This window comes from Zootoca vivipara, chromosome 7, assembly GCF_963506605.1.
Source record: "Zootoca vivipara chromosome 7, rZooViv1.1, whole genome shotgun sequence".
In the NCBI taxonomy this organism is placed as follows: Eukaryota; Metazoa; Chordata; class Lepidosauria; order Squamata; family Lacertidae; genus Zootoca; species Zootoca vivipara.
This window is the reverse complement of record NC_083282.1, coordinates 57250868-57266411: the sequence shown is the minus strand read 5'-3', so window position 1 is coordinate 57266411 and position 15544 is coordinate 57250868. Positions and strand designations below refer to the sequence as shown.

At 42.3% G+C, this 15544-nt stretch overlaps 1 protein-coding gene and 1 long non-coding RNA gene across 6 annotated transcripts in view; one reads left to right on the top strand and one right to left on the bottom strand.

Annotated features, from left to right (window-relative positions):
- LOC118088580 (uncharacterized) overlaps positions 1-3022 on the bottom strand; it is a 58135-nt gene extending 55113 nt beyond the window's left edge. The window contains exon 1 of one of the 5 annotated variants that reach the window (XR_004693029.2): positions 2786-3022. This is a non-coding gene — a long non-coding RNA (uncharacterized LOC118088580). Of the gene's footprint in view, positions 1-1031; positions 1469-2785 lie in introns of those variants that run through there. The other 4 variants (XR_004693031.2, XR_004693032.2, XR_004693030.2 and 1 more) reach the window with 4 other exon arrangements.
- Positions 1904-12834, top strand: IL10 (interleukin 10). The gene is made up of 5 exons (XM_035122396.2): positions 1904-4066; positions 5125-5187; positions 6374-6523; positions 8016-8081; positions 9233-12834. The coding sequence occupies exons 1-5, from the start codon at positions 3908-3910 to the stop codon at positions 9323-9325; spliced, it is 531 nt and encodes a 176-aa protein (XP_034978287.1). The 5' UTR covers positions 1904-3907; the 3' UTR covers positions 9326-12834.
- The last annotated feature ends 2710 nt before the right edge of the window (positions 12835-15544 follow it).

The window sequence follows — 15544 nt, the reverse complement described above, 5'->3', positions numbered from 1 at the left end:
GCCATCACTACTCTGGCCCATAGTTTATCAAAGCCCTGGGAATGAAACATGGCCAATTGTACTTTTAAGAATATGAATAGAATTTAGGTATCGTTTATAACTATCTCATTTTAAAATGTTGGGACAAAAAAATAGAAAATGCTAGTGCAGGTGTATATGAAAAAGAAACCCAGTCATTATAGCAATAAAGATTCCATATTTGCTGATTTAACAGCACATATTTTAAATCTTAAAATATCAAATCTTAAAATCCAGTCTGAATAATTACTAATGCCATTATAACTGCCATTAATAAAGCAAAATATGCGAGAAAGCTTCCCTCTAGACCAGTCGTACATATCATACTCCGAGACTGAAGGGCTTGTCCATCATGCAGCAGAGTTTAGGCATGCTTAAGACCAGTGAAATCAATAGGTTTAAGTGGCAGAAATTTCACATTATGGCCCATGGCTGTTTCAGAGTTTTATTGATTATATCAATTAGCACCTTGAATTGTAAGCAATGGGAAACCAGCATAAATATTAGAACTGGTGAAGTGAGGTGATGGCAGTAGTAGTAACAGCGCCCCTCTTGCCACTATGGTCTGCTTTCCTGGTTTATATGAGTGTGCAGACTGAATCGCTTTTCCCCTACCCATGTAATTTCCCACCCCTTTTATTTCTTCATTACACAATAGTCCACCACTGCAAGTATATAAAATGCACAATTCCCTCCAGAGACTTTAAAAAGACCACTTTAAGATGGAATATGATAGAGAAGCAGTTTTAATGACACATTCTGAGAGGCAATCCAGTTACCCCAGTATAATGCTGTATGTGCTGACATAAAAAAAAAAGAATCTGGGAAAGAGAGAGAAGCAAAAGAGAACATGTGCTATAAGCAAATCAAAGCAAATCCATGCTGAAATATTACTGGAATCAACCACCAAAAAAAAAAAAATCAGATTCTACAAATGTAAATTTCTTCTCCCACCCTCTGCAGAAAAGGTTAGAACACACACATTTCATGGAAGAATGTAAGAATTGCCTTACTAAATAAAGCTCAGCAGTGACCAGCCAGTGGCCTCTGGAAGCTCACAAGCATGACAGCAAGGTGGTGGTCATCCCTTCTTGGTTGTCTCCAGCATCTACTATGCTAGGTGCATCTGGCTCTAGATATTACAGAGGTCCCATCTAGCTATCACACCTCAAATCTATTGACAGATGTTGACACACTTATGCAAAAACTGTCTGCAAAGCACAATTATAGTCTCCCATTCACTTCAGGAGCACTTTGTACTTGCCTGTGGCATTTGTTCCAAACATAACATTTGAAAGGATGCCAGTGGGAGTTTCTCTTAGCCGTCCAAAGTACATATTGACAGCAGAACAGTGCTGTGTTCCCAAAGTCCTGTGTTATAATATTATAAATCTCAGTACATTTAGGATTGCAGCTCCTAAGTCCTACTGAACTACACTGGACCAGCTTCTAAGCAAACATACGTAGGATTGTACTGCCTGCACTGTGAGTTTGCAAGGGCCTGGAACAGGGTGTGCATTCCGAGGTGAGGGTGCTTGAAAGGTGTGGCTGGGAGGGAGATAGAGTCAGGAGGACTCACAGATAATCAAGCATGCAAGTGGTTTGGGTGGGGGGAGAAGAAGACATGGCTGGAGGAGGGTGGGTCAGACGGAGACTTACAGATACATGCATTATGTTGCTTGCACTAACCACCTTCCCACCTGTGGTATCAGGTGCGCTGACCCCAGTGGGGGGCGCGTGTTTTGGGGCGGGGCGCACCGTGCGCAGTGACGTACCAGCGCATTTTGGGGCGGGGGCGCCATGCACAGTGGCGGGGTGTGCGGGGCGGGGCGGGGTAGGCAGCGGCGATGGCGCCCCTGGGATTGCGTCACTTGGGGCGTGCAGCCCCCACCGCCCCTATCTTCCTACGCCCCTGGCTATGCCCAATGGACTGCTGTTGTTGTTACTGAATGCTAGGCTGGTTCATAATAAGACCATGCTTATCCATGATCTTATCGTGAATAGGCTGATCTAGTCTGTATAATGAACAGGCTGATCTAGTCTGTATAATTGAGATGGGTGGGGGGTGTCCCTAACCTGACATAGTTTTGCCCACCTGGGCACTCTGCACAGCTTCAGTTCTGACCAGAGGGTTGGGGAGTGGGAGGCATTTGCCATGATTCATAGAAGTTAACTGCCCTTTACAGTACAGTACTAGGAAACCTCTCTGCGGAGGAGCTGCACTGCATCCGGTGTGGGGTCATTGTCAAAGCAGGAGTCGGGAGCAGGTTAGCAATAACTCAAAGAGTGTCTGTGAAGTTAACTGGTGAGCACAGCAACTGTACCCAGCAGGTCTTGCCCCAATGAGGCAGTTGCGAGGACTGAAGGTCCCCTCCTTCCCACTGCTCTCTAAGACTTCTCCGCCTTCAGGTCCTTCCCAAGCAATCTAAGGCTCCTTCGACTTGTCTTTCTTTGTCCAGGGAGGAGGGGAGCTGGTCACAGCAAGAGGGGGGCACTCCCTGGCTTCTTCTGACTCTGGATGGCTCTATGCCACAGCCTCTTCCTGCTCACTAAACCCTGTTACCTCTTCAGCTTCCAGCACCTCCTCCTTCTGGTCTGCTCCCTCTTCTCCTTCTGACCACTCATTGTCATCCCATCACCAATCCCTTGGTCTGAGTCTTCTTCCCTTGGGGGTTCCCCAGCTGGTGCCTCCCACTACTCATCTGCATCCAGCCAGTCCATGACAATCATGGAGGCAGGCTGGGAATACTCTTGGTGTACCACCTACCTTTCTGCTCAACAGCCTCCCTTACTGAGCTGGTCTCCAGACTGCCTCCAGTGTGGTTTTGGAAGAACCACCCAGGTCTCTTGTCCTGAGTGACTTCAGCTTGCGTGCTGCGAATGCCTCAATGCCAGCCCAAGATTTCATGGCCTCCGTGGCAGCCATGGGACTGTCTCATACCATATGGTTATCTGGCCAATGCACAAAGCAGGTGTACCCTTGATCTAGTCTTTGCTCCCAGTAGAGAGGGGGGTGGTCTGGATAGAGTGGAGTGCCTTACCATGTTGTGGTGAGACCTCTTCCAGGTGAAGTTTGGACTTTTGGTGGCAGTCTTACCTTGTAGCAGTGGGGCACCAATTCAGATGGTCCACCCCCAGAGACCAGTGGAACCTCGTAGGTTCCTCAGTGTTGAACAGGGATAATCTGGTCATGGTGAAAACAGCCCATAGCAGAACTATGCAGTGCTCAAACAATACAGAAAAACAGATTTTTTTTAAGAAAAGTGCAAAAAAATTAAAAAAAATATTTTAAAAATTTAAAATAATATTTGCAGTTGAAATAGGTGATATATTAAATCCATGGGGATTTTAGCTGCATCTCTTTAGCAAACATGAAATGAACAGGATATATTGTTTTACAATTAATCTCTTGTGTTATTTTTGTCTGGTTAATCCTTATTTGCATTGAGATGTATATGGGGATTTTACATAGTTGGGGAAAACCTTTACGCTTTTCAGAGATGTGTTTTAAAAATCTGAAATTGATTTGCCTACCAGTTGTGGCAGTTTAACAGGAAAAAAACAACAATTTAATTGGGTTTTCAGATATTTAAATAATGAAAGGTCATTTTCTCCCTTACAATAAGGACATTTACCTAAAATTTAGGAACTAAAGGAACAAAATACCATGATAAATGAGAAAAGCACGTTTTTGTCTTTCCATCATACTGTAATTAACAATCTTTCCCTTGATGGGAAGAGGTTGACCTTTTGGTTAATATGCGAAATGAGGAAGGAAGCTGCTTTTTGGATGGTATAAATTAGGAGCCAATCAAGGTGATGGGCATTCAGATCTGGCTTTTTGCCTCTTGCAAAATTGAGCTGAGCCACAAAGGAAATCTGTGAAGCCATGAACTCTCTCAGAGCCTTTACTCTTCTGTCCCTGGTGCTCAGCCTCGAGAATGCACAGGGCCACCTCTCTGAAAGCAGCTGTAAGCGTTTTGCAGACATCCTGCCTCACAAACTCCGAGAGTTGCGGGTCACGTTTCATGAGATTAGAGATTATTTTGTGAGTATGACGATCCTTTCCTCCTCTAGCAGCTTCTATTGCATCCAGGTTTTAGGAAGAGTGAAGGAGGAAAAAGGCTTTGCTTCTTTTTGTACAGCAATTAAAAACACTTAACCTAGCTTACTGTGCTATTTGTTTTTCCATGTTTTGATTTTTTTATATTAAAAAGTGTTTTCAGTTAACATGTTTTAAGCAGCTTAAAAAAATATTGTATTGTTTCATTATTTTGCTGTTTGCCATCCTTGGCACTTTTGGGAAGAAAGGTGAGATAGACATTTAATAAAATAAATACTTTGCTGATAAGTACAAGAGATACATTGTATGGGACACAAACCACCAAGAAGTTCTCAAGCCCCAACAAAATGAATGGGTTTCAGTGAATTTTCTGGTGGATTATGCCTTCCATTTCAAATGCTGTCTAAGAAAATTATGTGAACAGTTGTGATTGAAACTGACAAGAATAACTTTTAAGGTTAACTCATTTTCTGATTTCGGGAAGGGGAGAAAGAAAGCTTGTTAGGAACCAAAATGTTTCTGAGGGGATTTGAGTAACGTTTATGTTATTCTATGTGAATGTTCAGATATTTGGAGAAAGTTGATATGCATGTGTGAAGGACAACAATAACAGATGAAATGTATGAATAGCTGAAACTCTATATCCATTGCCCCATTTTTTAAGACATGCATGAGAAAAGGCTGGTGGTTACATTTAAGTGTATGTTGTTTTCACTGGTGTATGTCTGAGCTTTTAGATAGCCATATATTTGAAATCTGAATTTAATCTTTCACAAAAGTTTAGGCATATACAAAGTTTAGGCACATACTATATACTGTAATGTATACATATCCTGTGCAGTTAAAAGCTTGCTGTAACAATATTTGTCATAGCTTTTATCTACCAGTGGATGCAGTAGAGAGGAAAGACCCTCAGATGAGAAGTTGCATCAAATCTGAATGCTCACATGTAAAAGAGACTGGGCAATACTAGATGCTCTAAACTCTTTGCTGATAAACGGGGTCAAACTTATCTGAGTCTTCTTCATTGCATACTCTTACAGCAAGCCAGAGATGATGAGCTAGAGATCATGTTGTTAAAAGAGGATCTACTGGAAGATTTCAAGGTGAGATTTCAATTGTCTTCACGCTATTTGGAAATAAGTCCATGCTGATCTATTGGGTCATGGAAAGATGTTTCTTGGCAGAAATAAACAATGAGACCAATGTTTTAGATATCATGTCTGGCAGGAGGGTCTTTCTTATATCGTAAACCGTCCTGTGATCTTTGGATGAAGGGTTGTATAGAAATAACAACAACAACAACAACAACAATTCACAGTAATGTGAATCTGCCAATGTATGTGTGTTGAGAGCTAGAAGATGCTGTTTTGAAATGCATGTTATTATATGCATTTGTGTTCTAAGTCTGTACTGTTAAAATCCTTGTCTGGACCTCATCTTCCTTAACTCCCACTTTCCATTTCCACATACTTACTTGTGAGGAACTTGTAGGGGAAATTGCAACAGTGCCAACCCTATAACAGTCAGCATTACTGTATAATATTTAGGTTGTTAGAAGCCTGACTAAGAAAAGCAGTATTCAGTGTACCTTTGCCTGAAAAACCAGTTCTGAACAAAATATCCCAAGAAGTCATTCCCTTTAAAAAAAAGTGTTGAGGTTACATGGGGCTTTGTTCAGTTAATGCATAGTATGTTCCAATGAACAGACAGTAGAAACCAGAAATATCTACTAGGACTGGCCAAAGTCCAGCATAACTCAAGGGAGTCATTCTCTCACTTATAGCAGCACTTCTTCTTTTGATCTTAAAGAGCAGGGGAATTCAGGGCTCTTGTCACTGGGAATAATCAAGTAATCAGGAGCTAAGTGAGGCTTTCTCTATGTTGTTATATTTTTAGGGATAATAGGAGTTTTAATGATGTTATAGTTAATGTATCAATAAGGTTTTTTTATTGCCATGCGCTACGATGGAGCAATGGAAAGACGTTATAGAAAATTTACTTAAATAAATAAGTTGGCAATCTATGGAGTCACAATTTTTATTTGTATTATTATTTTATTATTATTTTGCATCAGTTTCCAAGTATGTAATGTGTGTGTTTGGGGAGGGTTTATCTTGGCTTATCAAGTAGCACAAGGAAACTCTGAAGTAAGAAAACATTGTTTACAGAGACAGAATTGTCATATGTGTACATCGTAATCCATGGAACAAAAGTCATAATGAGCCATCCTATTTCTGAAATGCCTTATTCAGGCGCTCTTACCATTATTATTGTCTCCTCTACCTTTAGGGATACTTGGGCTGTCAGTCAGTGGCAGAAATGATACAGTTTTATCTGGAAGTTGTTTTGCCCAACGTAACCACAGGCAGCGCCATTCAGCGGACTGTAGACTTTCTTGGAAATAGGCTGCTGGATCTGAGACAGACAATCAAGCGCTGTGTAAGTCAGACCCTGTTTCCTTTCCTAGGCCACCTGCCATGCTCCCAAGCAAAACTGCCGTTTCCTGCCTCTGTGGAACCGTTCAAGAGGAGTAAAATATGGTATCCAATGGTGCTTAGACCCTAGAAACAAACAGCATGTTCATTATGCAAAGTTAGTGCTAGGGCCGTCTTAAGCATATTGGGCCCCCTGGCGCCGTGGTGCGAAGATCGTTCCGGCGCTCCCCCACCCCATTTCTCACCGCGGCTGTCTGGCAGGCGCAGTGACGCTGCAGCGGGCGCAGCCGCACGGCGCCCCCCTGGCAGCCCGGCACCCTGGCGCCCTGTGCCACCCAGCCTTGTCTTAGAGCCGGCCCTGGTTAGTGCTCTACAAAATGGGACTGCATTCTAAAGTGTAATATATTATTTTGAAAGAGAAGAGAATAGTTTCTACTTCTATTTGTAAATGCAAAAAGTCATTCAGGGCACGTCAGATACTGGAAATCCAGCACAGCCTGTCCTCTAGATTTAAAGTTTCACTATGCATGACTTGCACCGTTTCAAACAGATCTTCACAACCTTCAGGTCTAGAAGCTAGCTTTAAAACAAAATTAAATTCAAGATTCTTTCTGTACTCAGTTCTGCACCCAGTAACAATTTCTGCACACAACTGCAGGATGCACGTGGTCTTTGACATATCTGTATTCATTAAGAAGTACAGTGTTGTAGTTCCTTCAGGAATAAGGTTACCTTCTCTATAATGGTGGCTTCATATTAATAAAGCACAGAGATAGCGGATTATTATGTATGGGACTGCACAAACTGACTATTTTATCAATCAGCCTATGGATAAGTATATAAGTTAAATGCTGATGTCTTCCTTCATAAACCTTACGTAAAATTCTTACCTAATAGCTGCTGCTTCTACAAAGGCACAACTACAGATGACAGAGCTATTCAGTGCCACATCCTAACATTACTTTGCTGTGGTGTCCTCACTGTGTCATCTGGTCACAGTATGACTCAGAAAACAAGCATGCAAGGCCACAAGGAAACCCTCTGTGCTTAGCAGAGTTGCAAGAGGAAACTCTCCTCTCAAAGCTCTTCTCTAGGACTAAGGGATATTTGTGAACTTACTCATCAGAGTTGGGCTGGACCTTTGCCAAGTATAGAGCTGTAGGGAAAGACATTTGCACTGAAACAAAGCAGAAGTTACCCTCCTCCCTCTCTGATTTTATGCTCCGTGGTGCTTGGTTTTGGATTGTGGTGCACATCCGCACCAGGCCAAAGACCTGCTAGTATCCAGCTTGTTCCGTGTTGCCTGGATGAGCATCACCAGTGGAACACATCTGTATCCCTTGCATAGTCAGCAGCTGATTGCATGGGTGGGTTTTCTTTGCACTGATGGCTCTTCCTTGCTGAATCAGGTCAATGCACAGTAGAGCTCTTAGAATTTTCAAGGATAACCAGAAGAAAGCCACTGAATTCACGATTCCTCTGCTTCCTCTTTTCAGCATAGGTTCTTCATCTGTGAAAAGGAGAGCAAAACAATAACGAACATCAAACAAACCTATGAGAAGGTAGGTTCCTATAGCACATTGCCAAATACCCTTGTTTAGAGGCTTTGCACAGTACATCAAAGAGCCCAAACAATTAGTGTGTGAGAGTTATGCATCCTCTTGCCACTCTTCTGGATTAATACATACATACACTGTAGATTGGATCCTTCCAAATAGCTCAGTGGCTTGCCAGTTTAAAAACATTTAAAATCTGAGAAGCCCTGTCAAGTGGAGGTTAAGGAGAGGGAGCAAGCTCACTTCGTGGTGCAGGGAATGCAACTTTGTATTTGCACCAAGGCTTTTAGGTGTCCTTCTACCTAAATGGGCATGCAATGTATACCCTTGGGCAGGTTGCCACTGGCTACAATAAACACACATATAAACCAGTTGTAGGTGGTACTTAATGTTTTATTTTCCAACTCAATCAGCGAAGCTGATTCTACTGTCTGGAATGAGCATTCAGTTTCAAACAACTTTCTTTCATTTTCTTTACCATCCGAGTAATGTCCAATATGCTGTGTACTGTTACAAATGAGGACTTGCTTCCTATTATGTTAAGAATGCTGCTAAAAAGTGTCCTGAAGTCCAATTTGTAGTTTCAAAGCAGATTCCTTCTGTGACCTATATCCTACACTGATCCAATAATGTCTATAAAGAGGAATTGTGTAGGTTGCTTGATTGAGATAGATTCTTCTTACACTAGCAATTTGTGTTAATTTTCCCAAATGATGCACTCAGAAACCTTTAAATAACAGTGATTTTTCATCTATTACTCCATTTGTTCAAGTGGCATGTTTACTTAGTCTTTTGTTTCACTGGGGACCCTGTTTTAAAAACAATTCTTCTCCTTTGTTCCCTTCTTCAAGACGGAATGGAATAAAGGCAGGGAAATGAAGGCTAGACTTCACACAATGGTGCAGAGCTGTGCTGTCACAGGGAGGGCCTGGCAGTCTTGCTCTGCCAGGCCCATCGCCTTCCTTGTCCTATTCCCCATGCTTGCCTCTCCTTCTTGCAAAGTATCACTTCAATCATGGTCAACAGTGTTCAAAATTCTGCCACATGCCAAATCTTCAGAGTAGAATAAAGATGATGGGAAAATGCATGCATATTTATATTGCAATAACTATTATTCCTTCAGTTTGCAATTAATTATCCCTCCTCTTCCTTCCCAGCTGCAAGGCAAAGGCATCTATAAAGCAATGGGAGAGTTTGACATTTTCATTAACTACATTGAAGAATACCTGGCAATGAAGATGAAAAAATGAAACTGTTTTTTCCACTCAGGACAACTAACTTCTGTAACTGGAATATATTTTGCAAAGGTGTTACAAGAAATCAGTATTACACAATACTATATATTTTTAACTTAAATTTATTTATTAACACAGATACCTCAGCTTTTGTCAGTGTTTTATACATTTTTATAAAGGAAAAGTTATAACGTAATTTATTGACCTGGTTTTGCTTCTCCTTCTCCTTTTTACATAGCGTGCTTTTGTCCTTTTAGTTTTCTCTTAGCTCAGGAATGCTCCAAATTGTAGCATTCAAGGAAATGCTTTTTAGGAAGTGAGAAATTGTGAGAAGTAGATTCTAAATCTGTATTATGTTTCAGTCAGCATTTTGGATTTAAATGTGAGAACCATGATCCAAAGACTTCAATCAGGTTGCTAATTTCAGCAAGGGGACTGTCTGCTGGAACAAGATTAAGTACATCTGAGCATGCCAGTTTACATTTCAGGTCAGATGTTAACAACTGATAGTTTGAAAGTACAGCCACCAGGCTTCTAGCTCCAACCAGTCATTGGGAACACATCCCACCGGGGCTTAAAGACCCTTACCAGCTCTTGGTCCACATCAAAGCACAATTCAAAGTGTTGGTGCTTACCTTTAAAGCAAGGGTAGCTAACCTGTAGCTTTCCAGATGTTTTAGACTACAACTCCTACAGCATGCACAATAATTGGAGACGATGGGATTTTAAAGCGTTTGGAAGGGTACAGGTTGGCAGCCCCTACTTGCCCATGCACTGGGACCTATTTCGGAGTATCTCTTCAAGGTGCCCCAACATTTGAGGCAAGATGGGTGGCAACTGCAAAGAAAGGTTTCTTGGTTGAGAGCACCCAAGTTACAGAGTTCTCAGCCCAGGGAGGCTAATTCATCGCCTAGACTGTGTGGTTTTTTTTACTTCCAGAGATTGGGTGAAAACTTTTTAAATTATCTCAGGTTTTTTCATCACCGATATATTTTATTTCTGCTGAATTGCTTTTAATGCTGCCTCTGTTTTTAATAATTCATTGTTTTTCTTGGACTTTTCACAGTATTTTGATGGCAATGCCCTTCTGAATGTGATTTTTTCAAAAAAAATGCAGGATAGGGTGGGGAAGTTTGTAAATAAATAAATAGGTCAAACAAGGACAAACATGCACTGAAATATTTTAAAATTTAATATCATTGTTTTTTGCTCATGGAAAAATAATACCTGTCTCTGCGAGCACTAGTACATGACTTCTGGTACATTTTATTGCCTATGCTAGCAATGTATCAAATCACAATATGTTCGTGCATTGCTGTGGATCTGGGTTACAGTTGCCTTGACAAACGTGAGACTGTTACTGCCTCTGATTTTGCATTTGTTTTTTTTAAACAGGAACTAAAAAAAAATTTCTGCATCAGAATGATGATTTTTAACCTCAAAGTAGATGATTAAGCATGTTTGCCTTTTTGTTATGTAAGCTCCTAAGGAAATGTGAAAGCTCTCGTTTACGTCCAACACATTCTGATGTCATTAGGCACCCCATGACGAACAATAAAAATAAAGTAAAACAAAAAACAAAAAACCTCAGCTCCTGACACTTATTCATTAACTTGCTGTTATATGGAAAGGTTAGGAAGAATGAAACTTGGAATAAGAATATTAAAAGGTTGATTTTCCAATCTCATCTTCTGAGTCATTGTTCCTTCTGCTTGGGTTTGCTGGGATGTGATTCACTCAACTGGGCTCTCTGGCCTTCTTCCCCTTCTTTTTGCATTGCTATGTTAGCTAAGCTGTATCCTCCTTGCTGGCTACTCCATCCCACTCAGCACCTGGGGGGGGGGTCCTCAGGTTTTTCCAGATTTAATGTTGCTAACATCACCATGGCTTCCTGCAGTGTTGCAACTGCCACTTATGCGAGAGTTCGATTCTGGTGGTCCACAGAGAAAGGTGGTGCTGACCTTTAAAGCCCTAAATGGCTTCAGCCCTGTATACCTGAAGGAGCGTCTCCACCCCCATCGTCCAGCCCGGACATTGAGGTCCAGCTCCAAGGGCCTTCTGGCGGTTCCCTCATTGCAAGAGGTGAGGTTACAGGGAACCAGGCACAGGGCCTTTTCAGTAGTTGTGCCCACCCTCCCAGCAGGTGTCAAACAGCTAAACAGCTATGTAATTTTAAAAAGACATCTGAAGGCAGCCCTGTTCAGAGAAGATTTTAGTGTTTGATGTTTTGTTGTGTTTTTACTATTTTTGTTGTTGTTGTTGGGAGCCACCCAGAGTGGCTGTGGCAACCCAGTCATTATGGGTGGCATAATAAAGTCAGGAACCCCCAGAACTCCCCCCCCCCCAATGAGGCAGAGGGCTGCTTGCTAGGCTCTGGAAAGGAGGCACAAAGGCTCTGAGAGCATCCCAGCGCCATCCCAAAATCTGGGCATATATCCTGGTAGACTTGAATGGGAAATGTTTCAAGCAGCGAAAGCTTTGGAGTAAGTGTTTTATCTTTTCTTTCATTTCGTGTGACATAAATGAAGTTGTGCTGCTGAGCCCATGGGAGACTGCTAACGGTGACTTCCACAAAGACCTCCGTGATCAAGCAGGGTTAAAAGGGATTGGGCAGTCCTGGGCCCTAGTTGTTGTGGGCCTCGAAAATTAAAGCAAATCGGCAGCCAGTGAAAGGTTTTGTCCACTTGAGTTTAGTGCTGGTGATAGCCTGTTCTTATCAACTGTCTAGCACCGGATTTAAGGTGCTGTGGGCACTTTCCCTGCACAGGGTACCAAGTGGAAGGAGAATAAAACTAAGAAGATCCATAACTGAGAAAATCCATTTGGGGGTGCAAATTTTGACCGTCCTCCCCCTATATGAGTAGCCTCATATAGAATGCATTGCAATAATCAAGTCTTGAGGTTACCAATTCATTAATAACTAAATAAAACAAAGGCAGATCAAGTTGCCATATAACATCTTCCGCTAGCTTTAACTGAAACATGGAAAGCAGGAAAGGTTTTGGTTTTTTCCTTTCCTTCGAAAGTGAAAAATGAGAAAGCGCTATCCAAGCACACAGCAGGAAACTTCCCCACTTGAGGAGACGGAGGATGTAATGGGGTTTTCAGGAAACAGGTGTAATAAGCAAAAATCTGCCCTTATTCCCTTATGGGGTACACAAGAGCCCTTATTGGGTTCTCCATCGGTCGGAGAATATAACAGAGGCCAACCAGAGAAGTTTGAGAAGCAAAGCCTTTATTTTTGCTGTTGCAAAAGGGTCCCTCCCCTCACGCAGGAGAACAAGGAAGGAACCCAGAAGAAAAGAGAACCTCCACTTTTATCAGTTTTCCCATCACCAAGAAACACCCCCCAATACCTCATTCCTACATCACAGCTATGTAATCAATACCTCACAAAAAAGAAGGGTTCAAGGTAGAAATCTGAGCACTTTTGACACCTCCTAGTCCTCCTCTCACCCCTCCCAGGTGTGAATTCCTAACAGGCCCGGCCCTACGTGCAGGCTGGGTGGCGCAGGGCACCATGGCGCCGGCCCGCGAGGAGGGCGCCGCGAGCTGCGCCCACCCGCTGGCCGACCGGTCCGCTGCGCAGCTGCGCCTGCCCGCCCGCCCGCCTGCCGTGCAGCAGCGCCTGTTGCACCCGCGCTGCGCCCACCCGCCCACCGTGCTGGGAAACGGGGTGGGAGGGCGCCGGAATGGGGCGGGAGGGTGCCGAAGGGATCCGGCGGGCGCTTAAGACGGCGCTGATTCCTAAACACAAAGAAAAAATGACATTTTCGTAAGAGTTGATCACTGTCTTTTGTTCAGAGGAGTCTTCCATTGTGAATGAGATGGCTAGCAGTCTGGCACCATTGATGGGGAAATGTCCAGTTGGCAGAGCCTCCAGTTTACAGGATTATGGCTCCCAAGTTGCTAGTCATGTGGAAGTGTGTGTGTGTGTGTGTGATTTAGTGGGGTTGGGAAATTCCTACAGCAAGGTGGATATCACTTTAATTCTGGTCATTTTGGGAGAGTCAAAATGGTTTTCAGGCCTGTCTTCCTGTACTGTTTGCTTGGTACATTTATTATATATGTCTGACCTCAAAATTCTTATAACACAGGTAACCAGGAAAGCTGTGCAATGCAGACAACTGAAGAGATGGTTTGCAGAATGAAAAGACACACACTAATAGTCCTCGGCAACCTTAAAAGTAAGGGAAGCACCAAAAACACAGGCAACATATGCAAACAGAATTAGCAAGAAGAGAAGTCTGAATCACAAGAGTTTATTGTACAAGGGAATCTCCATGTAAATAGTGGTGGGTTAATCTTTAAAATAAAGCTCTCCACCCAAACTTCCCCAAGTTTGAAAATAAACTACAATGCAGAGAAAGTCATATTTTGTTCTTATTCATGAGGAACAACAGCATCAAAAATAACCCAGAAGAAATGAAGTATAAAAGTGAGGTATAGGTAACTTATATTATTACTGATAGCGCCTGTTGTGTGTCTGTTCTGGCTATTATTTTGAGACAAAGTTTTTTTAAAAAAAATACATGAAAAAGAGCATGTTTCTGGCACCTCTTTATCAGCATACAGAAATAGACAGTGCAGAAAGGAAACATTTTAAAATGCATTGCTAACAGTTACACATGTGACTCACAGCACCTACATCAAACTAAAAACAGAGTACCAAGTTTTAACTTCCTTGCCTTGCCTTATCATTTGCTTAAATCTGAAACTTGCCCACATAAGGTTTTCTGTTGCATGCTGTTTTTATCTTCACATTTTCACATAATTTAAATTTAGTTATTTGAATGATAGTAGATCCCTTTGCCACAACAGTGGCAGAATTCAGAAGATAGCCTAGTCCAGGCATGGCCAAACGTGGCCCCCCAGATGTACAATTCCCATCATCCCTGACCACTAGTCCTGTTAGCTAGGGATGATGGCAGTTGTAGTCCCAAAACATCTGGACGGCCATGTTTGGCCTTGCCTGCCCTAGTCCATGTGACCCTGCCATGCATCGAAGGCAAAAGTCTATGCATAATGGGGGAAAGCAAATTGAAAAATATGCCTCATTCAAATACATCTTCATTATTTTAAGATTAAGGAGGAGCAAGAGACCAACCCCCTCCCACCCTCAAAAATATGAAACAAATATAATTTTGAAGTTTTAATAAACATATTGCTTTAACATGAATTACGGAGGAAAGTCAATCACTTTTACTTCCCCCACAAAAGCCCCTAGAGGGGGTTCCATGCATGCAAATTATGTTGGCATCTGGTTCTGTTAAAAGGGGAAAGGTTTTCACTGTTTTTAGATTCCCCATAAGAGTGAATGGGGAACACAGAGCTTTTTACACAGAACAGACAGACAGAACCCAAATCATGAACAGAAGCTGAATGAACACAAATACAGATACAAAATGAAGGGCATGTGTGTATGTGTGTGTGTGTAGGCCAGGGGTCCCCAAACTAAGGCCCGGGGGCCGGATGCGGCCCAATTGCTTTCTAAATCCGGCCCGCGGACAGTCTGGGAATCAGCATGTTTTTACATGAGTAGAATGTGTCCTTTTATTTAAAATGTATCTCTGGGTTATTTGTGGGGCATAGGAATTCGTTCATATTTTTTTCCAAAATATAGTCCGCCTCCCCCCCCAATGTCTGAGGGACAGTGGACCGGCCCCCTGCTGAAAAAGTTTGCTGACCCCTGGTGTAGGCATAGTCGTTGTACCAGAATTTGTCACACATAAAATGCAAGCCAGTGTAATTAAAATAATTAAGGATATATATATATATATATATATATATATATATATATAATAAATGTTCATAAATGTACCAAGCATGTACATAAAAATATAAACCACATGTCTGGAGCAGCACAGTCCTGAAACCATTTTGACTCCCAAACTGACCAAATGTTTCTCTGCAAGGAGGGAGGGGGTGAGGGAACCTTCCCATTGTCTCAGGAATTAAGAAATTACCTTCTCAAAGGAATGGCCAGACTACCAGAAAAGGCAATCAGATAAGGCATTATCAGATAACCTGCCCGACAGGAAAAACAACAACATTCAAATTTCTGTGATATAGGTATGATGTATCTGGGGGGTGGTCTTGGGCTACACCCCTTCTGTGATCTATGTATGAGGTTTCTGGGAATGGTCTTGGACTCCAGGGTGGGCAATTAAAAATGTCTATATAAGGGCAGGCACACCTTTCTTCTGGGTCCTCCTCCGCTCTCCTGTGTGTGAG

Coding starts and splice junctions, on each gene's coding strand:
- IL10 (XM_035122396.2), top strand. CDS start 3,908: ATGAACTCTCTCAGAGCCTTTACTCTTCTGTCCCTGGTGCTCAGCCTC. Junction 6,524..8,015: donor GACAGACAATCAAGCGCTGT/GTAAGTCAGACC, acceptor TCCTCTTTTCAG/CATAGGTTCTTCATCTGTGA. Junction 8,082..9,232: donor TCAAACAAACCTATGAGAAG/GTAGGTTCCTAT, acceptor CTTCCTTCCCAG/CTGCAAGGCAAAGGCATCTA.